This window comes from Procambarus clarkii, chromosome 71, assembly GCF_040958095.1.
Source record: "Procambarus clarkii isolate CNS0578487 chromosome 71, FALCON_Pclarkii_2.0, whole genome shotgun sequence".
In the NCBI taxonomy this organism is placed as follows: domain Eukaryota; kingdom Metazoa; phylum Arthropoda; class Malacostraca; order Decapoda; family Cambaridae; genus Procambarus; species Procambarus clarkii.
The window spans coordinates 17,092,032-17,119,085 of NC_091220.1; the positions used below are offsets into that span (position 1 = coordinate 17,092,032).

Sequence of the window (27,054 nt, forward strand, 5' to 3'; positions counted from 1 at the left end):
TGACTCCTCTCCTATTTCCTTCTCATATCTAGTTTTAAAATTATGAATAGTGTTTGCTTCCACAACCTGCTCCTTTAGTTTATTCCATTTTCAACTACTCTCATGCTAAAAGAAAAGTTTCTAACATCTCTGTGACTCATCTGAGTTTCCAGCTTCCACGTATGCCCTCTTGTTCTGTTGGTATTCAGTGTGAACATTTTGTCTATTTCCACTGTCATTTCCCTAAATATTTTGTGTGTTTCTATAATAGTGTACTCAACTAGCTGTGCTTGCGAGGGTTGAGCGCTTGCTCTTTGGTCAGTGTGTGTGTGTGTGTGTGTGAGAATGTGAGTGAGTACATGTGCATGAGCATGCATTTGTTTGTATTATAAATATGACTTAATGATTGATTGAGAGAGCAAGTGACTAATGTACACAGTTCAATAAGTCGGATGAAAGAATGACAAAATGTTCAAAATCACATCTGCTGTATGTTACTGCTTCAAAATTTCAGGCAATGTGTCATTGCACCGAATTGCCACTCATATTGCTTACTTCAATTTTATACTCTGTGGCTTTTTGCTTTTATCTTCCTATCAATCTAATTTGCATAAAGTATTTTGTATCTACCTTTATTAATTTATGGGCTTCCACCCCCTTGCCTCTCTTCCTGCAGCCGAGTACAGGAGTAGACAACTTCTGGCTCATGGTTTAGAGCTTTACCATCCCCTATCTCATGGTAAGGCCCCTCTCCTCCCACCCTCCTTCCTCACCCCCATATACACACATGTGCTCTATATATATATATATATATATATATACACATTACAAAGTGTGCTTGTGCAAAATGAGGTTTTCAGAGAACAATATAGTGCATGGAAGCATCTTGAGATGAAGTAGAAAATTGCTGAAGGAGCTAGGAAGCAGCAAAGCAACTGGCTCAGATGGAGTCTCACCTTGGGTTATGAGAGAATGTGCACTCGAGTTGAGCATTCCATATCATTTGATTTTTCAAGCATCTTTATGTACAGGAATTTTAGCAAATATATAGAAAAAGGCAAACAGTTCCAATCTACAAAAATGGTAGCAGTGAAGACCCTCTAAATTATCGACTTGTATCGCTGACAAGCATGGTAGTCAAAACTAGAAGAAATAATTAAAGGAAATGGATAAATACCTGGAAAGAAATTACGTAATTACAGACGGTATGGCTCTAAAACGACAAGCCGTGTAACAAATATACATCGTTTTATGATTAAGCCATGCAGATTTTATAGGAAAGAGATGGTTGGGTTGACTGCACTTTTCTGGATCTAAACAAAAAAAAATTTGACAGAGTCCCGCACAAGAGCGTTGTTATGAAAGCTGAAACATTCAGGAGGGGTGGCAGGAAGACTTATGATATGGATGAAAAATATTCTAACTGGCAGAAAAATGAAGGGAGTAATCAGACTGGAGATATGTCAATAGTAGAGTACCACAAGGTTCAGTTTTATCACCGGTAATGTTCATAGTCTATGTAAACTATGTATTCCTACCAGTAGGAATACATAACTATATGAACATGTTTGTTGATGATATGATACTAGGGAAGATAAGAGACTTATATGATTGTCATGCTTTTAAAGATGACTTGGACAAAACAAGTGTATGGAGTAATACCTGGCAGATGGAATTCAATATGAATGAATGTGGAATATGAATGGAATGTTGACTAGGAGGTAGTAGGCCACATACAACTTGCAAATTATGTGAAAGTGCAATAAAGTTCTTGGCTAAAGAGAGAGATCTAGGGGTGGCCCTGGATAGTAAACTGTCATCAGAGTATCACATAAATGACATTATGGGATAAGGTTGTGCTGCTCTTTCCAACTAGAGAATCACATTTATATACATTTAAGGTGAAGTATTGAAGACACTGTTTGTGCCTTTAGTGAGACCAAAATTAGAATGTGCATTGGTTGTATGGTGCTCATGTCTGAAGAAGCATGTCAATAAACTGGAAAAGGTGGAAACATATTCTACTAAATGCCTTTGGAACTGAAAAGCAAGAGCTATGAGGGGAGGCTAATGTTAAGTATGCCAAAGCTTGAAGATAGAAAGAAAAAAAAGACGATATGATCACTACATTCAAAATAGTAACAGGAATTGACAAACTTGACAGAAAGGAGTTCTTGAAACCTGCTACTTCAAGAACAAGGTAGGTCATAGGTTCAAGCTAATGAAACAAAGGCGCCCAATAAAATATTAGAAAGTTCTTCTTTGCAAACAGTGGTAGGCAGTTGGAACAAGTTAAGCGAGATGGCCATGAAAGTCAAAACTGTCAGCAGTTTCACTGTCATATGAAAAAGAACTGAGAAGATGGGACACCACAAGCGTATCTCTCATCCTGTAACTACACTTTAGTAATTTCTTACATACAAAATAATTTATATATTTTCCTCACAATTGGCATGGTAGGATTAACCTTTTTAGCATTTGATATACAAATAATAATTAATAAATTTGTTATTTCCTTTTTAGTGTCTTAATTATTTAAAAAAATTATTAATTTGTCTCAACAGTCAGTACATACAAGAAGGCACCTACAGTATTTTAGTATGTCCAGGAACTCTTCATCCAATTTTGATGTGGGTTGTGAGTGGGATCTGATGGTGTAGGGTTCCTAGTGCACCATTATGATGTAGGGAGCTAGCAGAGTATTTACCTGAAAATAATAGTTTTGAATATTGTAGAGAAGGGTGAGAGAGCCGGGAAAGAGATAAATGATGGAAAACTTAGTTTTGGTGATCATGGTGACAAACTGTTATAACCTGTGTGGAACATTGTCATTCTCCAGTTTTACATCTCATAACCTAGTTGTGACACAGTAATAATTATCATATATGACTGGTACATCTCCAGATCCCTGTGCAGACGAGGAGTCACAATAACGTGGCCGAAACATGTTGACCAGACCACACACTGGAAAGTGAAGGGACAACGACGTTTTGGTCCATCCTGGACCATTCTCAAGTGGATCGATTTGAGAAGGGTCTAGGACGGACCGAAAAGTCGTCGTTCCTTCACTTTCTAGTGTGTGGTCTGGTCTCCAGATCCCTGTTTGAATTCTATTTTTTTTTATATTTTAGTATGCTTGACTGGATACATAGACAGAATGTACCTGGTTGCCAAATATGTAACAGAATGAAGAGGAAAGTATGTGCGTGTGTGTCTTTGCTTGAATCATGGGTCATATAGTTTATTCTCAAGTTATATTGGGCGAGAAAGGTCTGCATTTTTTTTTTCATTAGATGTGAAGAGGATTTCTTTCTTTATTTAAACTATATGAAGAATTTGTCCATTATAGTAACATGCAAGGTTTACATTATTTCCTTCTTAATATGTTCTTTTCTTGATGTTATTTGTTAATTTTTATATGGAAAATTACCTAAGTGTAGTTACAGGATGAGTGCTACGTTCGTGGTGTCCCGTCTTCCCAGCACTCTTGTCATATAACGCTTCGAAACTACTGACGGTCTTGGCCTCCACCACCTTCTTACTTAACTTGTTTCAACCGTCTACCACTCTGTTTGCGAAAGGGAATTTTCTTATATTTCTTCGGCATCTTTGTTTAGTTAGTTTAAATCTATGACCTCTTGTTCTTGAAGTTCCAGGTCTCAGAAAATGTTCCCTATCAATTTTATAAATTCCTGTTACTATTTTGTACGTAGTGATCATATCACCTCTTTTTTTTTCTTCTGTCTTCTAGCTTTGACATATTTAATGCCTCTAATATCTCTTCGTAGCTCTTGTCCTTCAGTTCTGGGAGCCACTTAGTGGCATGTCTTTGCACCTTTTCCAGTTTGTTGATGTGCTTTTTTAGATATGGGCACCATACAACCGCTGCATATTCCAGCTTGGTCTAACAAAAGTCGTGAACAATTTCTTCAGTATTTCGTCATTCATATACAGTATTTAAAAGCAGTTCTGAAGTTAGAAAGTGTAGCATAGGCCCCTCGCACAATGTTCTTAATGTGGTTCTCAGGTGATAGTTTTCTATCTAGACCTACCACTAGATCTCTTTCTTTAGTGGTACTTTACTTTTTTTGTTATTGTACAGTATATACACTAATATTATTTGGATAATTTTTGTAGATTACTTAAAGGATACTATTAATACTTCATGATGAGCACAACTATTGAAAGATTACTGCTATTTACAGAATATTTCTATGTAGGATACTGCCACTTACAGAATATTCTATGTAGGATACTGCCACTTACAGAATATTCTATGTAGGATACTGCCACTTACAGAATATTCTATGTAGGATACTGCCACTTACAGAATATTCTATGTAGGATACTGCCACTTACAGAATATTCTATGTAGGATACTGCCACGTACAGAATATTCTATGTAGGATACTGCCACTTACAGAATATTCTATGTAGGATACTGCCACTTACAGAATATTCTATGTAGGATACTGCCACTTACAGAATATTCTATGTAGGATACTGCCACTTACAGAATATTCTATGTAGGATACTGCTAATTAGAGTATATGACTACAACTGCAATTGATGCTCCTGCTAAATCCCACAAGCCAAACTAGATAAGAGAAGAAACACAGGGAATATGATGACATAGAATATATTGAAGGGGAATAGACAAGTTGAATCTCTGTCAATTGAACAAAATAGAAGAATACAAATTTGGAACCTGGAAATGCAAATTTTGTAAGTGTAAAGAAATATTCAAACCCAGTATGGTTAGTCAACAAGTGGAATGCTCTGACAGAAGAAGTGGAAGCCACCTCCATCCACAACTTTAAGGCTAGAGTCAACAAAGAATCTGAATGCCAGAATTGTTAAATTATAATGCAAGAGGTACAAGAAGCCTAGTAGGCAGGGTATAAGTGCTAGATCTCACTCCCATGTTGTGACTGATAGGTAAGCACAATCTTTCCCCGCTCTCCTCTTCCTCTTCATTCCTACTGCGGTCTCTCAGTCCTGATTGTTCATCACTCCTGCTGCTGCTGCAGCACATTCCTCCAGCTGCTCCTCATTACTGCTGCTTCATTCCTGCTGCTGTTGCTGCACATTCCTGTTGCTTCATTCCTGTTGCTGCTGCAGCACATTCCTCCAGCTGCTGCTCATTACTGCTACTTCATTCCTGCCACTGTTGCTGCACATTCCTGTTGCTGCTGCAGCACATTCCTCCAGCTGCTCCTCATTACTGCTGCTTCATTCCTGCCACTGTTGCTGCACATCCCTGTTGCTTCATTCCTGCTGCTGCTGTTGCACATTTCTGTTGCTTCATTCCTGCTGCTGCTCGTCATTACTGCTGCTTCATAGGAGTGAGCTAGCGAACGGTGATTACAAAGAAATCAGATTTAGCATAGAATGGAATAGATCTGTAGGAGAAAATTCTGTTAAAAGTGCCAGATTTTCGAAAAGCTGATTTTAATTGCATAAGAATTAGAAACCTGTCATATGAAGTGAAATAAACAAAGCTTAAATTGCATTCACTGGAAAGGCAAAGAGTTAGGGGTGACATGATAGAGGTTTACAAGTGGGTGAATGGACATAACAAAGGGGATATTAATAGTGTATTAAAAGTATCAACACAAGACAGAACATGAAACAATGGGTGTAAATCGGATATGTTTAGATTTAGGAAAGACTTGGGTTAAATACTGGTTCTGTAACGGGGTTGTTGATTTGTGGAACCACTTACCGTGTAACGTGGTGGGGGGGGGGGGGGTCCCTCGATTGTTTCAAACGTGGGTTGGACATGTGTATGAGTGGGATTGGGTGGTTATAAATAGGAGATGCCTTGTGTGAGCCAATAGGTCCTTCTGCAGTTACCTTTGTTCTTATGTTCATTCCTGTTGCTGCTCTTCATTGCTGCTGCTTCATTCCTGTTGCTGTTGGTCATTACTGTTGCATCATTCCTGTTGCTGCATCTCCTCATTACTGTTGCTTCATTCCTGCTGCTGCTGCTCATTATGGGTTCATCATTCCTGCTGTTGATCCTAATTTGTGTTCATCATTACTATTCTTCCTTCCTTCCTCCCTCCCCTCCCTCCCTCCCTCCCTCCCTCCCTCGCACCCTCTTCCTTCTCCATACTTTTTCTTCCGATTCCTCTTTTCCCTTTCTCCAAATCCTCCTCATTGCCCTTTTTTCTGTTTCCTCCTCCTCCTCCTCATCTTTTCCTTTTTACCTAAGAATTGTGTTACATGTTTCACATTTTACAATGATAGTACATACATATGTTCGCTCACACACACACACACACACACACACACACACACACACACACACACACACACACACACACACACACACACACACACACACAAACAAACAAACAAACAAACAAACAAACAAGTCAGTGTGAGTAGGCCTCACTGTCTTGCCCTCTCTCTCTCTCACGTTCTCCCATGCTTACAATTACCCTCATCATCCTTAGTTAAGATAATTGTGTGCAATATTGAATATCTTGCATGGTACTTTTGGCCGTTACTACATGATTGTTTACTACAACTTTATTATTACTGCTACTACCTCTAACTACTACTACCTATTACTACTACTACTACCTATTACTACTACTACTACCTATTACTACTACTACTACCTATTACTACTACTACCTGTTATCACTATTACCATTAACTACTACATCATGGCTACAGCTGCTACCAATTTGACAAGTATAGTAATGTGATAAATGACTATTACAGTACTGCTAATGCTTGACTACAACTCTCTATAACACTGTAATGACTAGAGCCTGGTACCTGTTTATATAGTGCTAATGTTGTTACTCCTGGTGTTATTACTACCAACACCACAACTACTTCTGTAACCACACTTACTGTTATTGCCCCCTATAACAACCAATACTACTTCATCTATATTTTAAATTTATTTATTTTAACTCTTCTTCCCTCACTTGTAGAGTGCGTGCGACTCTTCTCTCTTTGCTCGTACAATCTGTAAGGTAAACCAGAGAGAAAGTATTGGAAATGGTGTTACCGTTGTGTGAGATAGAGGTGGCATCGGTGAACTTGTTGTTGTTGTTGTTGGCTCACGGCAACAATATTTTCTGTTTGGTTGGCCACTTTCACCACTGCATGCTTAATATAATTTTAATTTGTTTTTCAGATAAGGATTTTGTAAATACTTAAAGATTTTCATAAAGTAATTGATGACAATCACTAAGATTAATTGACTTCCTGTTATCACAGACAAATGCAAATGCCAGGTTTCTTCTTCGTTGCAGAATTATTTCGTCAATCGTATCCGAGCACAGAATCTCTGCCCACAACTGTGTCTTCCCGCTCAAAGGTTTCCACCCAGCCCTCGGACCTGGAGCCTACTTATCCTCCCCTCCCTCCATACCCTCCCCCTCCTCCTTCAACTTCTCCACCACCTTATAGTTATGCCACACGTGACCAATCCTTTGATGGTGGGAGCGGGGGCTCATACCAACAACGGGACGGGGCCGCTTCCCCCTCCCCACGTGACCGACCCCCGCCATACTCATTTGCCCCACGTACCCTGCCCCATGACATGAATAAACCCCAACCCGCCCCTAGACACCAGTTCTTTAAGGCAGAGAGTTTGACGCTCGACCATGGGGCCTCTGACCGAGACTACCTCATGATACGAGAGCGCGCAGACAGGGGTGAATATCCTCTTTTGCTCTGTTACACTCTGGCACACTTTATTATTTTGGCTTGTCACTGTAAAACAATTATTTAGCTTGCTACTACATTACAGTATACTGTATATTACACCAATACCTCAATCATCCAGGATTAGCTCAAGTACATAATCACTTTCTAGCAAGTTGAACAAATACATTCATGATCATTTCATAGTTTATGCCGGAATAAACCATGGAAGAAACGTATTTGAATGCATAGCTTCACCGATTTATATTACGGATAATGGGGTCCCAGATAATCCAGGTAGTGGTGTATGGGGATAGACAAGAGCCTGGGTGCATGAGTTACCCGGGATGCTGAACTCTAGTTCTTAATAAATCTCCTCATTTTGTTAAGTTTTTCTCTGTATTAAATTGTAGTTCAAATTGGAAAATAAACTTTACCAGCGCATGAATCTAAAATTCTAGAAGATGAAAGCCGAGGCATTCTTCACGTGTGGGCTAGTATGTTTAATTTCTCCACTTACCTCAATATGAACTTTGTATTTACAGTCCTAGATTCTGCCTTTTATTTTCTTTAGCTTTCCTATTACAATCATTCTTTAGAGTGAATTGTGAATACAGTATTATTAATTATTCTCCCTGTAGCATTTTTTAAAGTTTTTATTATTTAATATTAACTCTACTTTCCTGCTTTATTTGATAACAATCTCTGTCTCTGTCTTTCTCTGTCTCTCCATCTCCATCTTTCTCTCACACATTTATTAATTTATTGTTCATCGCACTTGAAATAAATTATAGTACTGACATGAGGGTATGATAACAAATGATGTTTTTCAGCCCATTTGAAAAGAATTACCCTTTTTTCAGGTTGGTAAAGTAATATGATAGAGAGCAACTAAGTAGCCCTTTATATATATATAGATTTGGTTTTGACTGAAATAAAGGAGCCCTTCAGAGCCTCAGTGAATGGGTTGGTTTATCCCTATTCAGTCATTCTCTGGTGAATGAGGTTTAGTGTGTTCGATCTGTATTGATCTGGTATATGTGAAATGGTAGTTTTGTTGACTATTGGTATGTAGCAGGTACACCGCTGTGCTTTTCATACTGTATGTTGTGTATACCGCATGATACTACTTGTGTTTGCATGTTGAAGCTCGGTTGTGCTTGTTTAATTGACGGAAGGACTCCTTGTTTCTGTGTAGTTAGTACTTCGACACTTTTCGTCCAAATGTTAGATTTTGCCGTGAAGAACAATGGCTTTTTACATACAGTAATAGTAATTTCATATAAATAATTTTTAGTTTGATGAGAACATGTAAAGGGTTTTTCACAAGTTATTACTTAAAGTGTTTTCTTATAATTCTTGGTACAGTTCTTGAGTTCAAAATTATTAAATGTAAAAGTGTTCTTTGGTTATTATTGATCCTGCAGTTAAGAAAATAATACTTTATATCATAAAATTGTAGTCTAATTAGCAATTCTTATTAAGAGTGCTTTATGATTTTGACAGTTTTGTTTCTAAAATATATGTTGTGTTTAATATCTAGAGAAATCCTTTGCGTATTGGTTTGACAGTCCCAATTATTTTGCCAAATAAATCTCCCAGTGTAGATTCTAGAAATTTTTTGTCTTGGTATCGAACCAGGATGAGAAGATGGGTTTTGAGTGATACATTGAAAACTAATACGAATAGTTGCACCCAAATTCTACACACGTGGTGAGATGTTAGAGCAGCGGTCACCAACCTTTCGGAGCTCACGGATTACCAAATTTCATGATTTTAAATCCTGCGGGCTACTGATGTGAATCCCACGGTCTACCAGACAGGAAATACTAGTTATTAAAGTCAAACTATTTGATGCCATTAAATATAACGGTTAAAGGAAATAGTTACATACAATACACAAATAAAATTGTCTCGCAGACCACCGGTTGGTGACCGCTGAGCGAAAATATATTCTAGCTGTCTGTTGAAAGCAATACTTTTAATTGTTTTATAATGGAACTAATTATTTTTGAAACAGATGTTAAATAATGTATACATAAAGAAGCTCAAATATGATGTCGTATAGGTGCCATAAACACAATTATAGAACACTATGAATATCTGTGGCCCATGACATTTCAGCTTCCTACCAAAAGATACAAGAAATATTGCCATAATAAAGGTTGATTTTTTTTTTAAAGTGGGAATTAGATTCCTAAAAGGGATTATCAGCTAACGTGGATTATGATACCTATGTGGGCCTGTGGTCATTACCAGCAACAGCTCTGTCAGTCAAGAAATTGCCAGAAAAACCTGGCATCATTCCAGAATTTTGGAGTACTGAAGAACAGTTCTTGAAACAGTCACAGGTAAACAATTCAAGGTACTGTACTGTATAAGCTGGCTTATCTGGATTCTTACTAAATCGGATATTTGGGTTATTTGGCCAAAATCCCTTCTGGATAATTTTCTGGCAAAACTTCGCAGTATCCGAATGGTGATCTGGATAACCGGAGGTTTGGCCGGATACCACAGACAGGCATAGAGTTAAAATGGAATCTGGGTAATTGTCTGACAAAACTTCTCCATATCTGGACTGAAATCCCGATAACCAGAGATTATGTTACGTAAATTTTCAAGAATTACACATTTCAAGATCTACATTATCAAACAAGAAGACAAACTGCAACAAGGTAAGCGTTAGTTTCTCAGTTAAATTATATTTTAACTTGATTTATAGTTTGTGTTGAAGTTCAAATTATGTTGGTTGAGGTACACAAAATTGTGAAAATGGTCATTTTTGGACTTGCCCTGTAAATATTCTGCTTATCCAAATGTCAGGGATATCCGTTCGGGGAGCCTTCCCATATAGTCCGGATAATCGAGCTCATATAGGTCTATACCATATTCGGATTTGGAATGTAAATATCCTGCAACCCAACTATATAGCATGTTGAAGTTCCAATCCAATCCCCCCAAAATGATAGTACTCATAGCCATAATTTGATTGAATGTACATATATGCACTGTTGGATCTAAAATCAGTTCACTTTTTGTATTACAAATTAATTGAGTCCAAGAAAAAATAATCTGAAAACCAAACTTTAACATTCCTAGGCCTAGTATAGCACATATATGTTCTATATTTGGGCTAAGGTTGTGTGTATTAGGCCTAGTAGAATTCCTTGGACAGATTAGGTTAGGTTCTTTAGTTACATTTCAGAATTTCTAGAATGCCATTTGAGGTCAGCAAGACAAAATGTTAACATCTCGGGGGCCCAGTTATTTATTAGTATAAATAGCTATGTTTCCACATGATGTTCTGTAATTTTCATCATCAAAATCGTAGATTTAATGTTGTAAATTTTTATAATTTCTGTGATCAAAGTGATCATCCCAAAAACTCATTCTTTTCCTTTGGATTGTATCGTTTTCTTTTAAATTTCACAGAAAATAATATTAATATGCAATATTCATTTTCTTTGTCCTGTGATAGAGCAGTCATTTTCAAACATTTCAATGCCAGAATATAAGCACATTATGATAAACCATGGTGAAGCTTACTACAATGCTGTAGTGCTTGAAGGAAGGTGAAGGAAAGGCCCAATATACAGTGGAACCTCGACTTATGAATGCCCCTACAGTACTTATGAATTTTTCGAGTTACGACCCCAATTTTGTTGGAAAATTCGACTCGACTTACGACCTTTGCCTCGACTTGCAACTTTGTTGATACACGTATGGGTCGACGGAGTGCGTTGTTCCTGGTGGCACGGGTGACCTGCTGAAGTTTACCAGAGCCACCTGCTTTGTGACGATCGCTCTTGAATTCTTTATAAAGAATTTCATTGTTTTTGTGCTGTTTTGTTTTTTGAACATAAAAGTAATTATTATATATCATGCCATGGGTCCCAAGAAAGTCAGTGGTAAGGTTCAACCTAAGAAAACACATGTGAGGATGACGATAGAGGAAATTAAGAAGTCGTGTGCAGTATGGAAAGAAATGCAAAGTTGTGTTGAAACGACTTGCCCAAATCAAGCTGCAGTAGGCCATTGCTTTAACGTTTTTAATGACAATGTGATGCCTCACCACAGACAAATGTTAAAACATAGGGAAAACAAGTCTATGGAAAGGTTCTTAGTGAGAAAAACAAGCAGTGAGCCACAACCAGGTCCTAGTGGTATGCTGGTAAACATAGGAAAGAGAGTACCCTAGAGAAGTCATCACTGTCTGATGTTATAATGGAAGGTGATGCCCCTTCCAAACACTAACACCTCTCCTCCTCCCCATCTTCCATACACCAACAAGAGTCCTCGATAAAGGTAAGATAAACATATGTACTGTATTGTAGTTGGAGAAAAAAATTGTATTCAGTATAAAATGTGTTTTTAAGTTAATATTTTTGGGGGTGTGGAACGGATTAATTCAATTCCCATTATTTCTTATGGGAAAATTTGTTTCAACTTACGATACATCTCTGGGAACGGATTACAATCGTAAGTCGAGGCCCCACTGTAGTTTAGCATTATCAGCTCACATAATTCCGTATTCCTTCTGGTAGATTGATTATATGTGTAATTACCTAAGTGTAGTTACAGGATGAGCCATGCTAGTTGTGTCCTGTCTTTCCAGTACTCTGTAGTACTCTGTACAGTGTGTGTGTGTGTGTGCGCGTGTGTGTGTAAGTAAAATTTATCTCTATGTATAGAAACAGTTCTAATGGGTGGTTCACTTATTCAAAAGTTAAAGCAATTTTTTTTTTTTGTCAATAATGTGATTTTATTTTGTATTACTGTAGCAAAGAATTAGGCTTACTCGTATTCAGCAAGATTTTTTTGGAGAGAGAAGTGAAATGTTCATAGCATTAAATTTTAGTATCATGTGATTTAATGGTATGTAAATATTTTAAATACAATTTCTAGATAATGAATGGTATACAAACCCCCCATATGCAATATTTGTACTAAGAAGTCAATTGTGGTGTGTATATAATCTTCATGACCGATGCTGGGCTTTAAAAACAAGTTTTAGTGAGTGCCATTTAAATTAGTATATTAAAATTATCCAGTTATAACTTATGTGAGAAATGTTTGTGATGCATTGCTTGTCAATATGAGAGGTGGCCTGTGAGGATTGCATTACTAATAACAGGTAACATTTAGCTTAGATATGTTAGGGAAATTTGTTGAGTGTGACATTTCCCAGTAGACGGCAGCAGAGTCCGGAGTGAGGACTCGCACTCCAGCACACTTTTACTTCTCTCAGCTGGTAGAGTTCCTGGCTGGCTGAGAAGTGCTAAAACAATAGGCTACCCAAGGTGGAGGTAGCATCTTACCAGCTACTTTTCACTTTTTTGTTTGACCTTTCCTCACTTTGACATGAGGCTGTTCTAAATGTTGTGTGTGTAGAGCTAACTAGTATTCATTGTGGAATACCTGCTTCGCTCAGACTTGAAAGTGGATGTGTAGCATCATATTAGCTAACCTGGGACACTCCCTCCCTCCAGCCTCATTTTGGTACCCCACTGATGTTTGACTGCCATGTCTTCAGAACAAGTAAAATAACATTGTAACTCACTTATGCTGTGATTTAAAAGTGAGTGCTTGCCCCAAGGGTTGTGAGTACCTTATCACATCAACATTTTCAAGAAGCCTTTGTTACCACTGAGATGACAGAGAACTGGCCTCTTTCATGTGGCTCTTGCCAAGTTTTGATATAACTCAATCAGTGGCAGCAGATATCAATGGGTGTGTGAACAAAGGTCCTTGAGAAAGGTAATTGTGCATCCTATGTATGGGTGAGGTAGTAATGTGGGTGGTGTGTGGTTGGTGGTCCCGCAGGTGGTCTACAGGTGTACCCCCCTCCCACGACCCCCCCTGAGCCGGCTCCCCCTGACCGTGAATGTGTGGAGGGTCCCCCACGCCGCTTGGTGAAGGCCACCACACTCCCCACACCCACTCTGCACTCTGCAACATCTCGCACCTCCCTCGATGACCTCACATGTAACGTACACTATAGTGCGTTCAACAGAGATAATTTGTTCCTTCTTTAAGTAGACTCACAGCCAATCAGCACCCAAGATTGGAATTATAATGCACCAGATGTTAGCTATAGTGTGGAGTCAGTTTATGCTTGGATTTATTAAATTAGTCTGTTGAGAATTTTGTGTAAATATCTTGCAGTTCATTACTAAATTCCTCATAACTTTTTAAGTTATAGACCCCACGTGTTCAAAATTATTAAACATTTAAAGGGTGGTTAATTTAGTTTGGGTTATTAACAGAGTTTAGACTGTATTGGGTGTGAATGCAACTTTTCCTATTTGGGTGCCTGCAATTGTTGTGATTTATTTGTTTATGCAAATATATTAGTAAATAAGTTTGTCAATGTTTAATTTATAGCTGATATTCAACCCGTAAATGGAGTAGCTAGTCTTTAAGTTTCGTTTTATTTATTCGTATCAAAGTTTAATTAAAAAGCTTGTAGCACTTATGGGGGAAAATGTTAGTAATTTTATGCTCTTAACCTAATCTTCTTTAGGTTACACATTTACACATGTAACCTAACAGTCTTCTTACACATGTACAGTATAGTGGTTGTTACCAAGCATTGACTGTGACCAGTGAACAGTGATGTCTTGCATATTTATAGCATTATTAAATGGGAACTTAGGTGTGGACGAACAGGGGATTGAGACACATTTTTATGAACACCCATTGTTAAGAGGAATACTTTTGGTACTGGTGGGTTGTTGGATGAAGTGCATGTAAGTTTGGAACATTGCTTGAGAAAGAAGCAGGGCAATAATCATTGTTTATAACCACTGCTTGAGAGGAAAAAAGAATTAAACTCACCATTATAAACCAGTGGGAGGAAGAACAGAACTCGCCATTATAAACTGCTGCCTCAGAAGTATGATTCTCCTCATAACCGATGCCTTGACATTTTGAGGGGGAACTTGAGTACTGTCCTTCGGTGATCTACGTGTTAATTGGTTTCTGGCTTCTGAAGCTCCTTTTTTAATCTCATGTGAGAAGTAAGACAAACTGAATCTTATGGACTCTGGATTCCCATTTGTTTTTTGTGCATGGAAATCGCATATTCTTTACAAATACACATTTGATGCTGGAGTGTGGTGAAGAATACCATTAATTATACCAGAGTGTATGGGGGTTATATAGAAAACCTGGACTGGCTTCAGTAAGGACCTCTAGATATCCTGTGGATTCAGTGGAACTCTAGGTTATTTAACTTTAAAATGTCATGGTCCATAGGTAAGCTGCACGGCTTGGGAGTACCCAAGTTCGAATCCCTCCACATTGCTCTAGTCGATTTTCTCACCTATTCTATGTTTTCCTTCATCTGCGAGTAGAGTTTGCCATGTTGTTATGGTTCCTAGAGGGGGCTATACATTTCATTGGATGACCTGGCTGGCTCATCTCATTTGTCTAGACTCCAGCAGTAGTCTAGAATAGACTTCTAGATCTTCGTGATCGAAGGTCACAAACATCGGTAACAATCTTCGTGATCGTTGTTGCATATACATGGTAATCACTCATTTGCTGTTGTTAAAAGTTTAATGGCTCCTAGTATGACTGCTCTGTACATTCAGACACTGAATGGTGATGTGCCCAACATGTTCATTATTTTACTAAGGGCCTAGAAGGAAAGTGAGGGACTCAAGAATTTTTCTCAAGATAGGGGATGGTTACAATGTTAGATTTGATCTTTTTTTCCTGTGTTCCTTGGATCAGTGGTAGTCCTTTCTATTTCTACATTCCCCATGAGTGCTTCTGTAGTTTGCTCTCATGCATATGTTGTCCATACCCTCTCTTTGTGTTGTCTTGTGCATTGGGAATTTTTTGGGTAGCTGGCGTCTCTCTTTTTTTTGTAGTGCCCCTTCTCATGTGTCCCCACCTGCCAACACACCACAAAACTATGACGTTGCCACAACGTTCGAACAAGTTTTAACTTCTTCTAACAATTGTAACAACCAATATAGCAAGTTGTAACAACAATCTAATGAGTCATAAAAATGTTATATATCAAAATGTAACAACTTTATTACACATTGTAACAAGGGAAACATAGGGACTGTTACGTTGTGTGTTAGCAGGCATCTTGTGGTTACATGTATAAACAAATGCTTGCATGTTTCAGCTTCTTTACATAGTGTTCTGGAGCTGCCTGCCTTGGATGTGTTCCTATTCCTTGGCTCTCCAGGGCAGTGGACTTTCGGTGGTTATCTGTGCTCCCTGCCGAGTCCCCCCTTCCCCCTACTGGAGGGAGGAAACTAACTAGCTAGTTGCTAGTTAGCAACTAGCACTAACGAGCGAGAGGGCTAATTGCATGAAGTGTTGCTTGTTTGTATTCTTTCTAGGGAAGTTATTTTGATCTTTTAGGATGTAGATTGTACAGGTTAACCAGACAGTGGTCTATTTTGATTCGCCTAACTTTCTGGGGTCTTTCTTGGTTGATGGCAATTATGACATACTTTAAATGTAAAGTGCTTGTAGGCCATTGCTTCCTGCGCCTCTCTGAGGGAGCCAGGTTCTGGCTTGTGGTCCCCAGTAGGCATAAGGACTCCCGTGACCGATGACCCCAAACTAATATAGCACACATTAGTTCGGATAGCTTCAGGGAGCCTCCAGGGCTTGCCCAGAAAATGGTGTTTCATTACATTCAACTCTGGTTTTTTGTCAGTGGTCTCTGACCCTGGGCACCTTCTGGTGTCTGGCCTTATGATGATCCAAGGAGAAATGCATACCTCCCTTGTATACGTTTCTGGATTAAATTTTCAGCTTGGGTTAACACCCTAATTTTTTATATGTTATAGGTTACGCTTTCCTTTTATGGTGTTGGCTTCTCCATAGATAGTTTGGTTGTGATCACCAAGGTCTCCTCACCTCGTAGAGAGGCTTGGTAAAACTGATTAACATTTGGCAGCTCTAGTGCTATAGCTAGCGGGCAAGCTACTGAGGGCCTTCCCAGAAATGGGGGTTATGATCTCAACTTCAAACCTGTCATTAAACCTGCTACATGTGCTTTTCCTAATGTTGCTATATTGTACTGTTTATAGTCATACTCGTTCACTAATTCAGTTATGTTGAAGTATTGTTTTAATTACTTTCCTTTGTTTTTTAGGGAAGTGCACACTGTTCCTTCAAAGTTTTGAAACTTATTTTCAAATAAAAATGACTAGAACTTGATTTTCAAAATATAAATGTTCAATCTTAGGGACACTGTAACTTAGATAAGTAAATGGTTTCATATAGATTCATTATAGCACTGCTTACATCTGAACTTTGCAAGTCTTTGCTTGGCTTTTTGAAAAAAATAACGCATAGTTTAAGTCAATGACTAATAGTAAGTTGGTTTTACACGAGTTAACCAATACAATACTGTACAACAATTTCAGGTCACCATCACTTGACTAGAGCTTGAGTATTGCTCTCATTCACTGGAGGCAAAGGAATAGCTTTATGATTTTTGGGTAAAACATTTAGATAAGGGACATTAGGACTAGTGGGAAACTTTGTGTGCGTGCCACATTTCCATAAAACAATTTTATTCAATATTTTAGCACTACACTGGCATATTTGTCTGCCTTAGAAATTAACAAGCTTTATTTTTAGATCTGATTTGAAAGTCATCTGGCAGAATATGGACGAGTTGTTAGACACCGTCCATTCTGTATCTCTGTTTCTCATAAACCTTCACACATAGTATAGAGGACAAAGATAGTCATTAATTTAAGGGCAGCGGCTTAGAGTTTGTGTCAGTTTATGAAGAAAAAATACATTGCAATTTAGTACTAACTTTCACAATGAGTGTGTGCATCTGGTAACGTTGCCAGTCTCGAACACTGGTGCAAAAATATGAGCCTATAGTGCCTGCATCAGTGCATTGAATGAAATCACAAAAATCTAAGAAATTGTTTGAATACACCAATATTCCAAAAACATTCTGTATTAAAATAGGAAACAAGCCTGTTGGAAAAATTAATATTAGTGTTTCTTTTGGAAATCAGTTCTTTTCTGCATTGTCAAATTTAAGGGGTCATTTGATTTAATTTCTCTTGTTTCAGGTTTATGTTTAGCCCTTAAACTTGGATGGTTCCATGATAAACTGCTAGATAGGTGCATTATCAATAATAAAGTATGTCTGGAGGCTAATACTAAATGTCCAGTTTTTGGTCTTAAGACAACAAAATTAAGTACAGTGTCTCCAAATTATTTAAGAATGCCACCCCATGCATGCCAAAAATGCCATGTTACTTTACATATTAATATCAGACCTTAATGACGAGTGATTCCCAGGAAATGAGTCAGTGAGCATACGTGCATGGTCATTTTACTCATATGGGCCATCATGCCTGCTGCTTTAGTCTTATATGAATATTATTCTTGGGAATGGGTAAAAAAAAAGGGTACCATATCCAGTAATATTAACACTTTCGCGCTCTCCGCGAAGGTCACTCAGCCAACCGTAAGTGCAACGAGCGTTTTGCCGCGTAAGCGTAAAAACAAAAATGTGTATACTCTTTTTACTCTCATGACCTTAGTTCTCGAGCTACGTATTTCATTTTGGTACCAACGTGTTCGCAATAAAATTCTCTAGAAGAACATCAGTAAAAAAAAGTCACGAAACGTATAGGGATACCAGCACCAAATAAATAACTACGAAGAAGACTCGCTGTGAGCGCCCAACAGCAACAAAATGTTTTTACTCTTGGGATTGTTATCACCTCCACACTTGTCCTACAGCGTTAATTTTGGTATCAATGGACTCGCAATGAAATTCCCAACACGGTGATATGAATATAAGCGTAGAATAATGATGCGGCCCGCCCGCAAGAGTGTGGGAAGTGGTGAAATTGTTACCCGGTATCGGTGACAAGACGACGCACGGCGCTTTGAAAGTTTATACTTATTTCACTCTCATGACATTAATTTTCTATGTACGTCATTCATTTTTGTGTCAATGTGTTCGCAATAGAATGTTCTATGAGCCCATAGGTAAAAAAGATCAACAAAGCGTAAGATAGAATAGCGCCAAATATAAAACAACGCTGGAACATATCAGTGAGCGTCAAATACACACGAAATGTTTTTACTTTTGTTATGTTTGTCAAGTTTATACTTGTTGCACACAGTTATTTTTGGTTGTACATTGATCGGAATAAAATTCCCTAAACAGACATATGCATATAATACATGATATGGGGGAAGCATTACCAGTATAAACGGCTAAAGTCACCCACCTGCAACCCGTTTGGGACATAATACCATTTGATCGAAGTGGTCCACACCTTTCATGAACTTATTGTACAATGCAGCCTAGTGGTGAGTAAGAGAGCCTCATGGCGCGCAGTTTGAAACAAACCCAAAGTAAATCGGATAAAAATTGAATTTTATACAAATATTTTAAAAGAGGACATAACTTTATGTCCACTATGCGTTAGTGTTAGACGAAACAGGACTCACCGGTGAGTCTGGTTAGCGCGAAAGTGTTAAGTCTTAACACTTGGTTCCCCCTCCCCGCTCAGCTCGTTGTCGCCGTCTGGGGGCTTAGTGGGCGGCTGCCGGAGTGTGATGCTCCTTGGGACAGTCCTCTGTCCTTTTCTAGCCTTGTGCTCCTGCTGCCGTCCTCTCCAATTCTGCTGGGCATCTTTTCCTTTTCCTTCTGTTTCGTTTTTCTCCCCCCTCTTCTCCTATCTGCTTGCCGTTTCCTGCCGACCTTTTGCTCGTTCTGGTTCTTCCCTTGGACTTCTTCTACTTTGACGCCCGGGTGCTTGAGGAGGCATACTCTTGCACCCGTAGAACTGCAGTACCCGACGTCGAGAGCGAGGGGAACCTTTTATTGTCAATCCCCACTTCGTCACTGAACCCGATCTCGACGGACTGTCGGTTTCTTAAGGTGGCGTTTGTGGGGCGTATACTCACGACGCACCCCTAGGAGGCCCCGACAAGATCGGCGATAGCTTCTTGTTGGGTGTCCTGCCTCTAATTGTGGCTCCATGGTGGGTGTGGGGGCACATTCGTGAGTGAATTCGTAATTTCGTCAAGATGATAACCCCTGTTTCGGCTGCTTCTGGCTTACCTTTTCAGGCTCGTGGGGTGGGCGACCAAGCCCCCGAGTCGGTCCGTATTGGAAGACCGGGCTCTGTAGCCTCCGCTGCATTGGGCCCCGACCTTGCTCCTCCTTTGGCCTCTCTGACTCCTTCCCCTGGCTCCCCTCCCTCCTCTGTGGTTGGGTCGAGCCCCAAGCCCCCAGTGGTGACTACCTCGTCCCCTGGCGCGGCTCCTTCTCTAGTTGTAACTACTGCGCCTTTTAACCCCTCTCTGGGGGTTCTCACCGCCGTTCTCGTCACGGCCGCCCTCGCTCGATTCCTTCCAGTTCTGCTACCTATCAAGCCTTGTTTGGTCCCGCTTCGTGGGCCAAATATTTTGATCTCCTCCCTCTTGATTCTGCGCCTCCTGACGATTTCTCCCTTCATCGACATCTCATTGATTCCGTGGATGCCTCCATTACTTTTAACCCCACTCGTCTCGGTACGCGTGTCGTTGCTGCTCCTTCTCAGGATGCTGCTTCCCGCTTGGCTGCCTTATCCTGCCTTGGCGAGACCCCCGTTCGGGTCTCGAAGAACGTTCAGTTGAATGCCAGTGTTGGCACTATTTTGCTCCCGCCCCATGTTGCGACCGGTGTTCGGGACCTACGCGACTGCCACGACGATATTCGACATATCCTCGCTGCCCAGGGCCATTCTATTCTCCAGGTGGACACGTTTACTCGTCCCCCTCGTGGTAGTCGCCGTCAACCCCTCCGGGTTGTGAAGATTACCTTTGATGGTAGGACCCTTCCACCCTCTGTCATTCTTGCTGGTGCCAGGTGCTCTGTCCAGGAGTACATTCCTTCTCCTCGGCTCTGCAACAAGTGCTGGAGGTTTGGGCATGGTGCCCTCCGCTGCTCCGGGACTGTCTCTCTCTGTCCTTTGTGTGGTGGCGAAGGTCACTCTAAGTCGGAGTGCGCTTCTCCCCAGGCTCGTTGCCTCAACTGCGGTGAGGCCCATCCTACCTTCTCCAGTGCGTGTGTCCATTACCAGCTTGAGGCAGCCGTCCTCAACTTGAAGCACCGGGAGCGTTTATCTTTTCCTGAGGCGAGGCGCCAGGTTCGCCGGCTCCCGCCTTATGCTAATATCTCTTATGCTCGCGTGTTGCGCTCTTCCTCTCCTCGTCCTTCCCGCCTTCCTCAGACTCACAACCGTTTCCAGGCCTTGGACCCTGATGCGCCCACTGCCCCCTCCTCTGTCCCTTTGGGTTCTCTCCCGAAGGATCCTCCTCCTGGTCCTCTGTCTGGGGTTCCCCTTCCTTCTACCCGGTCTGTCGTGTCTTCTGTGTCTCCTTCCTCGTCCCCCTCCGATCCTCCTTCCCATCCTCTTCCTCCATCTATCGGCTCTCCCCGCCGCCTGTCGGTGCGGGCGGATGTCCATCGCTCTCCTAACGGCCGTCGTGTGTGCTCTCGTTCGGCTTCTCCTGTTGAGACACTGGAATCCGTTGCCCGGTACGTAGTTGCTGGGACACCGGTCTCTTTAAGTCAGAAGCGTAAGCCTGGCTCCTCTCCTTCCTCTTCCCCGGCGGGTAAGAAGGCTTCGCTTTCTTCCTCAGCTCCTCCTTCTGGCTCTGTTGCTCCTTCCACTCCCGTTTCAGTGCTTGCGCCCCCTGTTCCCGCTATGGAGGTTTCTTTGGCCCCTGCTTCCCTTTCGGTTGCTGCTCTTGCTGGGGTGCGCTCCTCTCTTTCTACTCCCCCTCTTCCTGCTGCTGTCCTTGACTGCTCCTCTCCGTTGTCTCCTCCTCCTCCTCCTCCTCCTCCTCCTCCTCCTCCTCCTCCTCCTCCTCCTCCTCCGGACCCTGCCCGCCCACCTCTGATCTGTTCTCCCGTTTCCTTCCCTCCGTCTTTGCTCAGTTTACCCATGCCCCCTAACCCTGACTTTGCTGACCCTGATCCCGACCCTGATATTCTTTAACGTGCTCTGTTGGTCTTTCGCCTTTGTTTCTTCCTTGTTCTCTGTTTTTGTCCTTTCTCTTCTCGTCGTTGTCCATTCTTCAATGGAACGTTCGAGGTTATTACGCCAATTTCCTCGAACTCCAACTTCTGGTTTCGCGGTTTTCGCCCCTTTGTGTCTGTCTCCAGGAGCCGATGCTTGGTGCTCGTCCTGGTCGTTTTCGTGGCTATTCCTTTCTCTCCCCCCCCCCAGCCATTGCTGGGGCTTCTAATTCTTCTGCTCTCTTGATTCGGGCTGATGTTCCCTTTGTTCCTTTACTTTTTCCTTCGCCTCTCCATTGTTCTGCTGCTCGTATCTTTGTGGGGAAATGGTACACAGTTTGTTCCATTTATCTCCCCCCGAGTGTCCCGCTCTCTCTTCCTGATTTGAAACACCTCCTAGACTCCTTGCCGGAGCCTGTGCTCCTGCTGGGTGACTTCAATTGTCGTCATTCTCTTTGGGGTGACGTTCTGACGAATACCCGGGGTCGCCTCCTTGAGCCGTTTCTCCTCTCTTCTTCCCTGTCTCTTCTGAATTCTGGTGAGCCCACTCATTTGGACTCTCGAACTCGTACCCTTTCTTGTCTTGATCTTTCTCTCTGCTCTTCTTCTCTTTACTTAGATTTCACATGGCAGGTTCTTGATGACCTCCATGGAAGTGATCATTTCCCCATCCTTGTTTCCTTTTTCTCTTTTCGCCCTTCCCTCTCTTTCCCTAGGTGGCAGTTTGCTAAGGCGGACTGGACCCTATTTTCCCTCAGTGCTACTCTCTCTGACCTCTCCCTTCTGCCCCTCTCTCGCGCTCTCCTCCTTTTTCATGACACTGTCTTCGACGCTGCCCTCTGCTCTATTCCTCGCTCTTCCTTTCGGGGTCCACGGAAGTGCGTTCCCTGGTGGAATGCGGACTGTGCTCGGGCTGTCTGCTGTAAGCGTGCAGCCTGGAAGAAGCACCGCCGTAGGCAGACGACCGATTCTTTTCTTTTCTTTCGGAAAGCGAGTGCGGTGGCCCGTAGGGCCATCCGTACGGCTAAACGTGAATGTTGGGCATCTTATGTCTCGACAATTACGTCCGAAACCCCTCTGGCCCAGATCTGGAAGCGTATCCGCAAGATAGCGGGTAAGTTCGTTCCCGATGTTTCACCGGTCCTTCACCTCCATGATACTCTTGTGGCGGACCCGTTGCAGGTCGCTTCCGAACTGGGTTCCCACTTTTCTTCTGTTAGCTCTGGTCTTCATCTTCCCCAATCTTTCCTTCTTCGTAAACCTGTCCTTGAGTCTCGTCCTTTAGATTTCTGCACTCATCTTCAGCTTCCCTATAATGATCCCTTCTCTCTCTCTGAACTTCGTTCTGCCCTGGCCCTCTGCGGTTCTACGGCGGCGGGCTCCGATGGTATTCATTATGAGATGCTTCGCCATCTCCCTCCGAGCACGTCTCAGTATTTACTGAGTCTGTATAATCGGATCTGGGAGTCGTCGTCAGTCCCTGAGGACTGGCTCGATGCCGTTGTCCTCCCTGTTCGCAAACCGGGGTCTCTGGGTACTTCCCCTAAGGACTTTCGCCCTATTGCTCTCACAAGTTGTGTCTGCAAACTCTTTGAACGTATGGTTAACGTTCGTCTGATGTGGTTCCTGGAACACCATCACCTCCTCTCCCCTTCTCAATTTGGTTTCCGCAAGTGCCGCAGCACGACAGATGTCCTGGTGAACTTGGAGGTCTATATACGTACTGCTTTTGCTGCGAAGACCTCCGTTGTTGCCGTCCTTTTTGACCTAGAAAAGGCTTACGACACCACTTGGCGTTATCATATCCTATCTCAACTTCATTCTTTTGGCCTTCGTGGTCATCTCCCTCTCTTTCTCCGCAGCTTCCTCTCTCGTCGTTCCTTTCGGGTGCGCCTTGGTACCGCTCTCTCTCCCTCTTTTCAGCAATACGAAGGTGTGCCCCAGGGTAGTGTTCTGAGCACTACTTTTTCTGGTTGCCCTCAATGGTCTTCTTTCCTCTCTTCCTTCTGGTGTCTTCTCCGCTCTCTATGTCGATGATCTTACCCTTTGTTGTCAGGGTGATGATTCGCCTCTCCTTCAACGCCGGCTTCATCTTGCGATTGATGCCGTGTCGTCTTGGGCCACAGGTCATGGCTTCAAGTTCTCTACTTCTAAGACTTGTGCCATGACTTTTACGCGGAAACGGGTTGTTCTTCGTCCCTCTTTGTCACTTTATGGTCATCCCCTTGAATACAAAGATTCCGCGAAGCTTTTGGGGTTATTCCTTGACACTCGTTTGTCTTGGTCTCCCCATATCTCTTACCTCCGTGTTGAGTGCTCTAAGTCCCTTACCCTCCTTCGGGTCTTGTCCCATACTTCTTGGGGGGCAGATAGGCGCACTCTCCTTGCTTTACATTCCTCTCTCGTCCTGTCTAAGCTCGATTATGGTTGCCCTGCTTACTCGTCTGCTTCTCCTTCTACTCTTCGCCGTCTTGATGCTTTGCACCATGCTGGGTTGCGCCTCAGTTCTGGTGCCTTTCGTTCGACTCCCGTCCTTAGCTTGTATGTTGACACTGGCTTCCTGTCTCTCCAGGACCGCCGTGATCGCTACTGTCTTCGCTATCTTGCGAGGTCCTTGCAACATCCTTCCTCTCGTCTCTGTCGTGCTTTAACTTTTACCCCTCCTGCGGTTCCTGTTCCTCTTCACCACCTCCCTCTTTCTGTCCGGTTATCTCGCCTGCAGGATTCTCTTTCCGTTCGTATTTCTGATGTTTCTCCTCGTGTTGTTCCTTCTTTGCCCCCGTGGAGGGTCCCTCTTCCGCGGTTTTGTACATCCTTGACTCGTATCACTAAAGCTTTTACCCCTCCTACAGTTCTAAAACGCCTTTTCCTCGAGCACTTTTCTTCTCACTCCCGCTCCGTTTCTGTCTTCACCGATGGGTCTAAGTCAGCGGACGGTGTTGGCTACTCTGTTGTTTTTCCTGATCGCACTTATATGTGTCGCTTGCCTCCGGAGACTAGCATCTTTACAGCGGAACTTTATGCTATTCTCTATGCTCTTCGTCTCCTGCTTTCTCGTTGTCAGTCTTCCTTTGTGGTTGTTGTTGACTCTCGTAGTGCCCTCATGGCTCTCGGGTGCTTTAATCCAGTTCATCCGGTAGTTGTCGAGATCCAGCATTGGCTGTTTCTCGTTCACAGTAAATTTAAGTCGGTTGAGTTTTGTTGGGTTCCCAGCCATATTGGCGTGTCTTTAAATGAGCGTGCGGATGCTGCCGCTAAGGAAGCTGTCCGCTCTTGTCCCATCTCTCGTAAAGGCATTCCGTATTCCGACTTTTACCCGGTTATCCATTCCTCAGTCCTTACCCGTTGGCAGGCTTCTTGGTTGTCTGTTACTGGTAACAAGCTACGTACTCTTAAATGTTGTGTTTCCTCGTGGCCGTCCTCCTTCCACCGTAACCGGCGGTGGGAAACAGCTCTAGCGAGGTTGCGTATTGGCCATACTCGCTTAACCCATGGTCACTTGATGGAGCGCCGCCCTGCTCCTTATTGTCCTAGTTGCATTGTCCCTCTTACGGTCGTGCATGTCCTTCTTGAATGTCCTGACTTCCAGGACGAGCGTGTGTCTTGCTTTCCGACCGCCCCTCGCGGTCACCTATCCCTCGATAGAATTCTTGGTGACTCGGATACTTTTGATATCGTTCGCCTTATGCGTTTTTGTTCTCGTATTGGCATCCTTGGTGATATTTAGCGCCCTCTGATTATTTTGCGTATTTGATGGTGCTACATAGCCTTCCCGGTTTGGTGCCTTCTTTTGATAATTACTTACTTACTTAACACTTGGTTGTTTCCAAGAAATGAGTCACCAAATTTTGGGGTAACTGGCATCTGCCTCCTACCTCCAGGTGCTTGTCTCCAGTTGCCCAGGGGCCAGATTCATGAAGCAGTTACGCAAGCACTCACGAACGTGTACATCTTTCCTCAATCTTTGACGGCTTTGGTTACTTTTATTAAACAGTTCACAAGCATGACAACTTGCCAATCAACTGTTGTTATTGTTATAAACAGCCTCCTGGTGCTTCGGAGCTCATTAACTGTTTAATAATTGTAAACAAAGTCGCCAAAGTTTGAGAAAAGAAGTACAGGCTCATAAGTGCTTGCGTAACTGCTTTGTGAATCTGGCCTCAGGGGACTCAACTTCCAGGAACTAGTCATTTTGTTTAAGGAGCGTTTCCAAATACAGTAGTCTTAAAAAGGAAGGACAGATAATATACATGATTACACCCCAAATTTAAATTTAAGTGGGTGATATATTTCACTATCTGGAGAACAGCACTTGGATATCCAGAGACTTGGATGTATACATGATTACACGCCAAATTTAAATTCAAGTGGGTGATATATTTCACCATCTGGAGAACAGCACTTGGATATCCAGAGACTTGGATGTATACATGATTACACGCCAAATTTAAATTCAAGTGGGTGATATATTTCACCATCTGGAGAACAGCACTTGGATATCCAGAGACTTGGATGTATACATGATTACACGCCAAATTTAAATTCAAGTGGGTGATATATTTCACTATCTGGAGAACAGCACTTGGATATCCAGAGACTTGGATGTATACATGATTACACGCCAAATTTAAATTCAAGTGGGTGATATATTTCACCATCTGGAGAACAGCACTTGGATATCCAGAGACTTGGATGTGCAACAAGATAAAAAAGTGGCAAATTTTACATGTACAGTACTGTCTTGTCATTTTATTGAACAAGATCACCCCCTTTGAATTCAGTCCATTGGCAAGATCAATTGGCTACTTTACTCTAATTTTGTATTTTGAATATATGCCAACAATAGGAGGCTGTTGACTTTGCTGAAATACATTGAGGAGTACCGTGTTAGTGGAGATAAGTATGAGTGGAGACAAGGTGTGGGAATTGGTATAAATGCTTGTAAATGTAAAAACAAACTATAACAGGTAAGAACTATTCCTAGTATAACACTGTATAAAAACCAAGTATAACAGCTATTCTTACCAATTTCAGTAGTGTGAAGAGGCTTTGAGTGATGTATATGATGAATGGCTTAGTATAGTGATGGATGATCAGTGTATTACTACCCCATGTACTCACATACAGGCTGATGACTTACAGAAGATGAGGGGAAATTTAAGAGATGGAATGAATATGTGGTTGTGTGGATGTTATGGGTCTTATATAGGTGAGAAACTTATGCTTGAGCTGTGTAGTGTTGGATTGAAATATGGGATATGTGGAGCAATCATCCTTAGATGTTTGAAGGATCTTAGGTTTAGGCAAGCTCACAAGTTTTTTAACTTATGAAATGATATTATTCTAACAATAATAGGCATGCACAATTACGGTTT

General features: G+C 41.7%; 1 protein-coding gene across 36 annotated transcripts in view; it reads left to right on the forward strand.

The window, feature by feature from the left end:
* RhoGAPp190 (Rho GTPase-activating protein 190) overlaps positions 1–27,054 on the forward strand; it is a 181,864-nt gene that overhangs the window by 97,031 nt on the left and 57,779 nt on the right. For 16 of the 36 annotated variants that reach the window (XM_069312127.1, XM_069312143.1, XM_069312139.1 and 13 more), the window contains one exon: positions 7,257–7,661. The exons of 16 other annotated variants lie outside the window; for them this stretch is intronic. In XM_069312127.1, the coding sequence (XP_069168228.1) occupies positions 7,257–7,661 (405 nt within the window). Of the gene's footprint in view, positions 1–7,256; positions 7,662–13,473; positions 13,651–27,054 lie in introns of all 36 variants that reach the window. 4 more of the 36 variants (XM_069312135.1, XM_069312140.1, XM_069312136.1 and 1 more) reach the window with 2 other exon arrangements.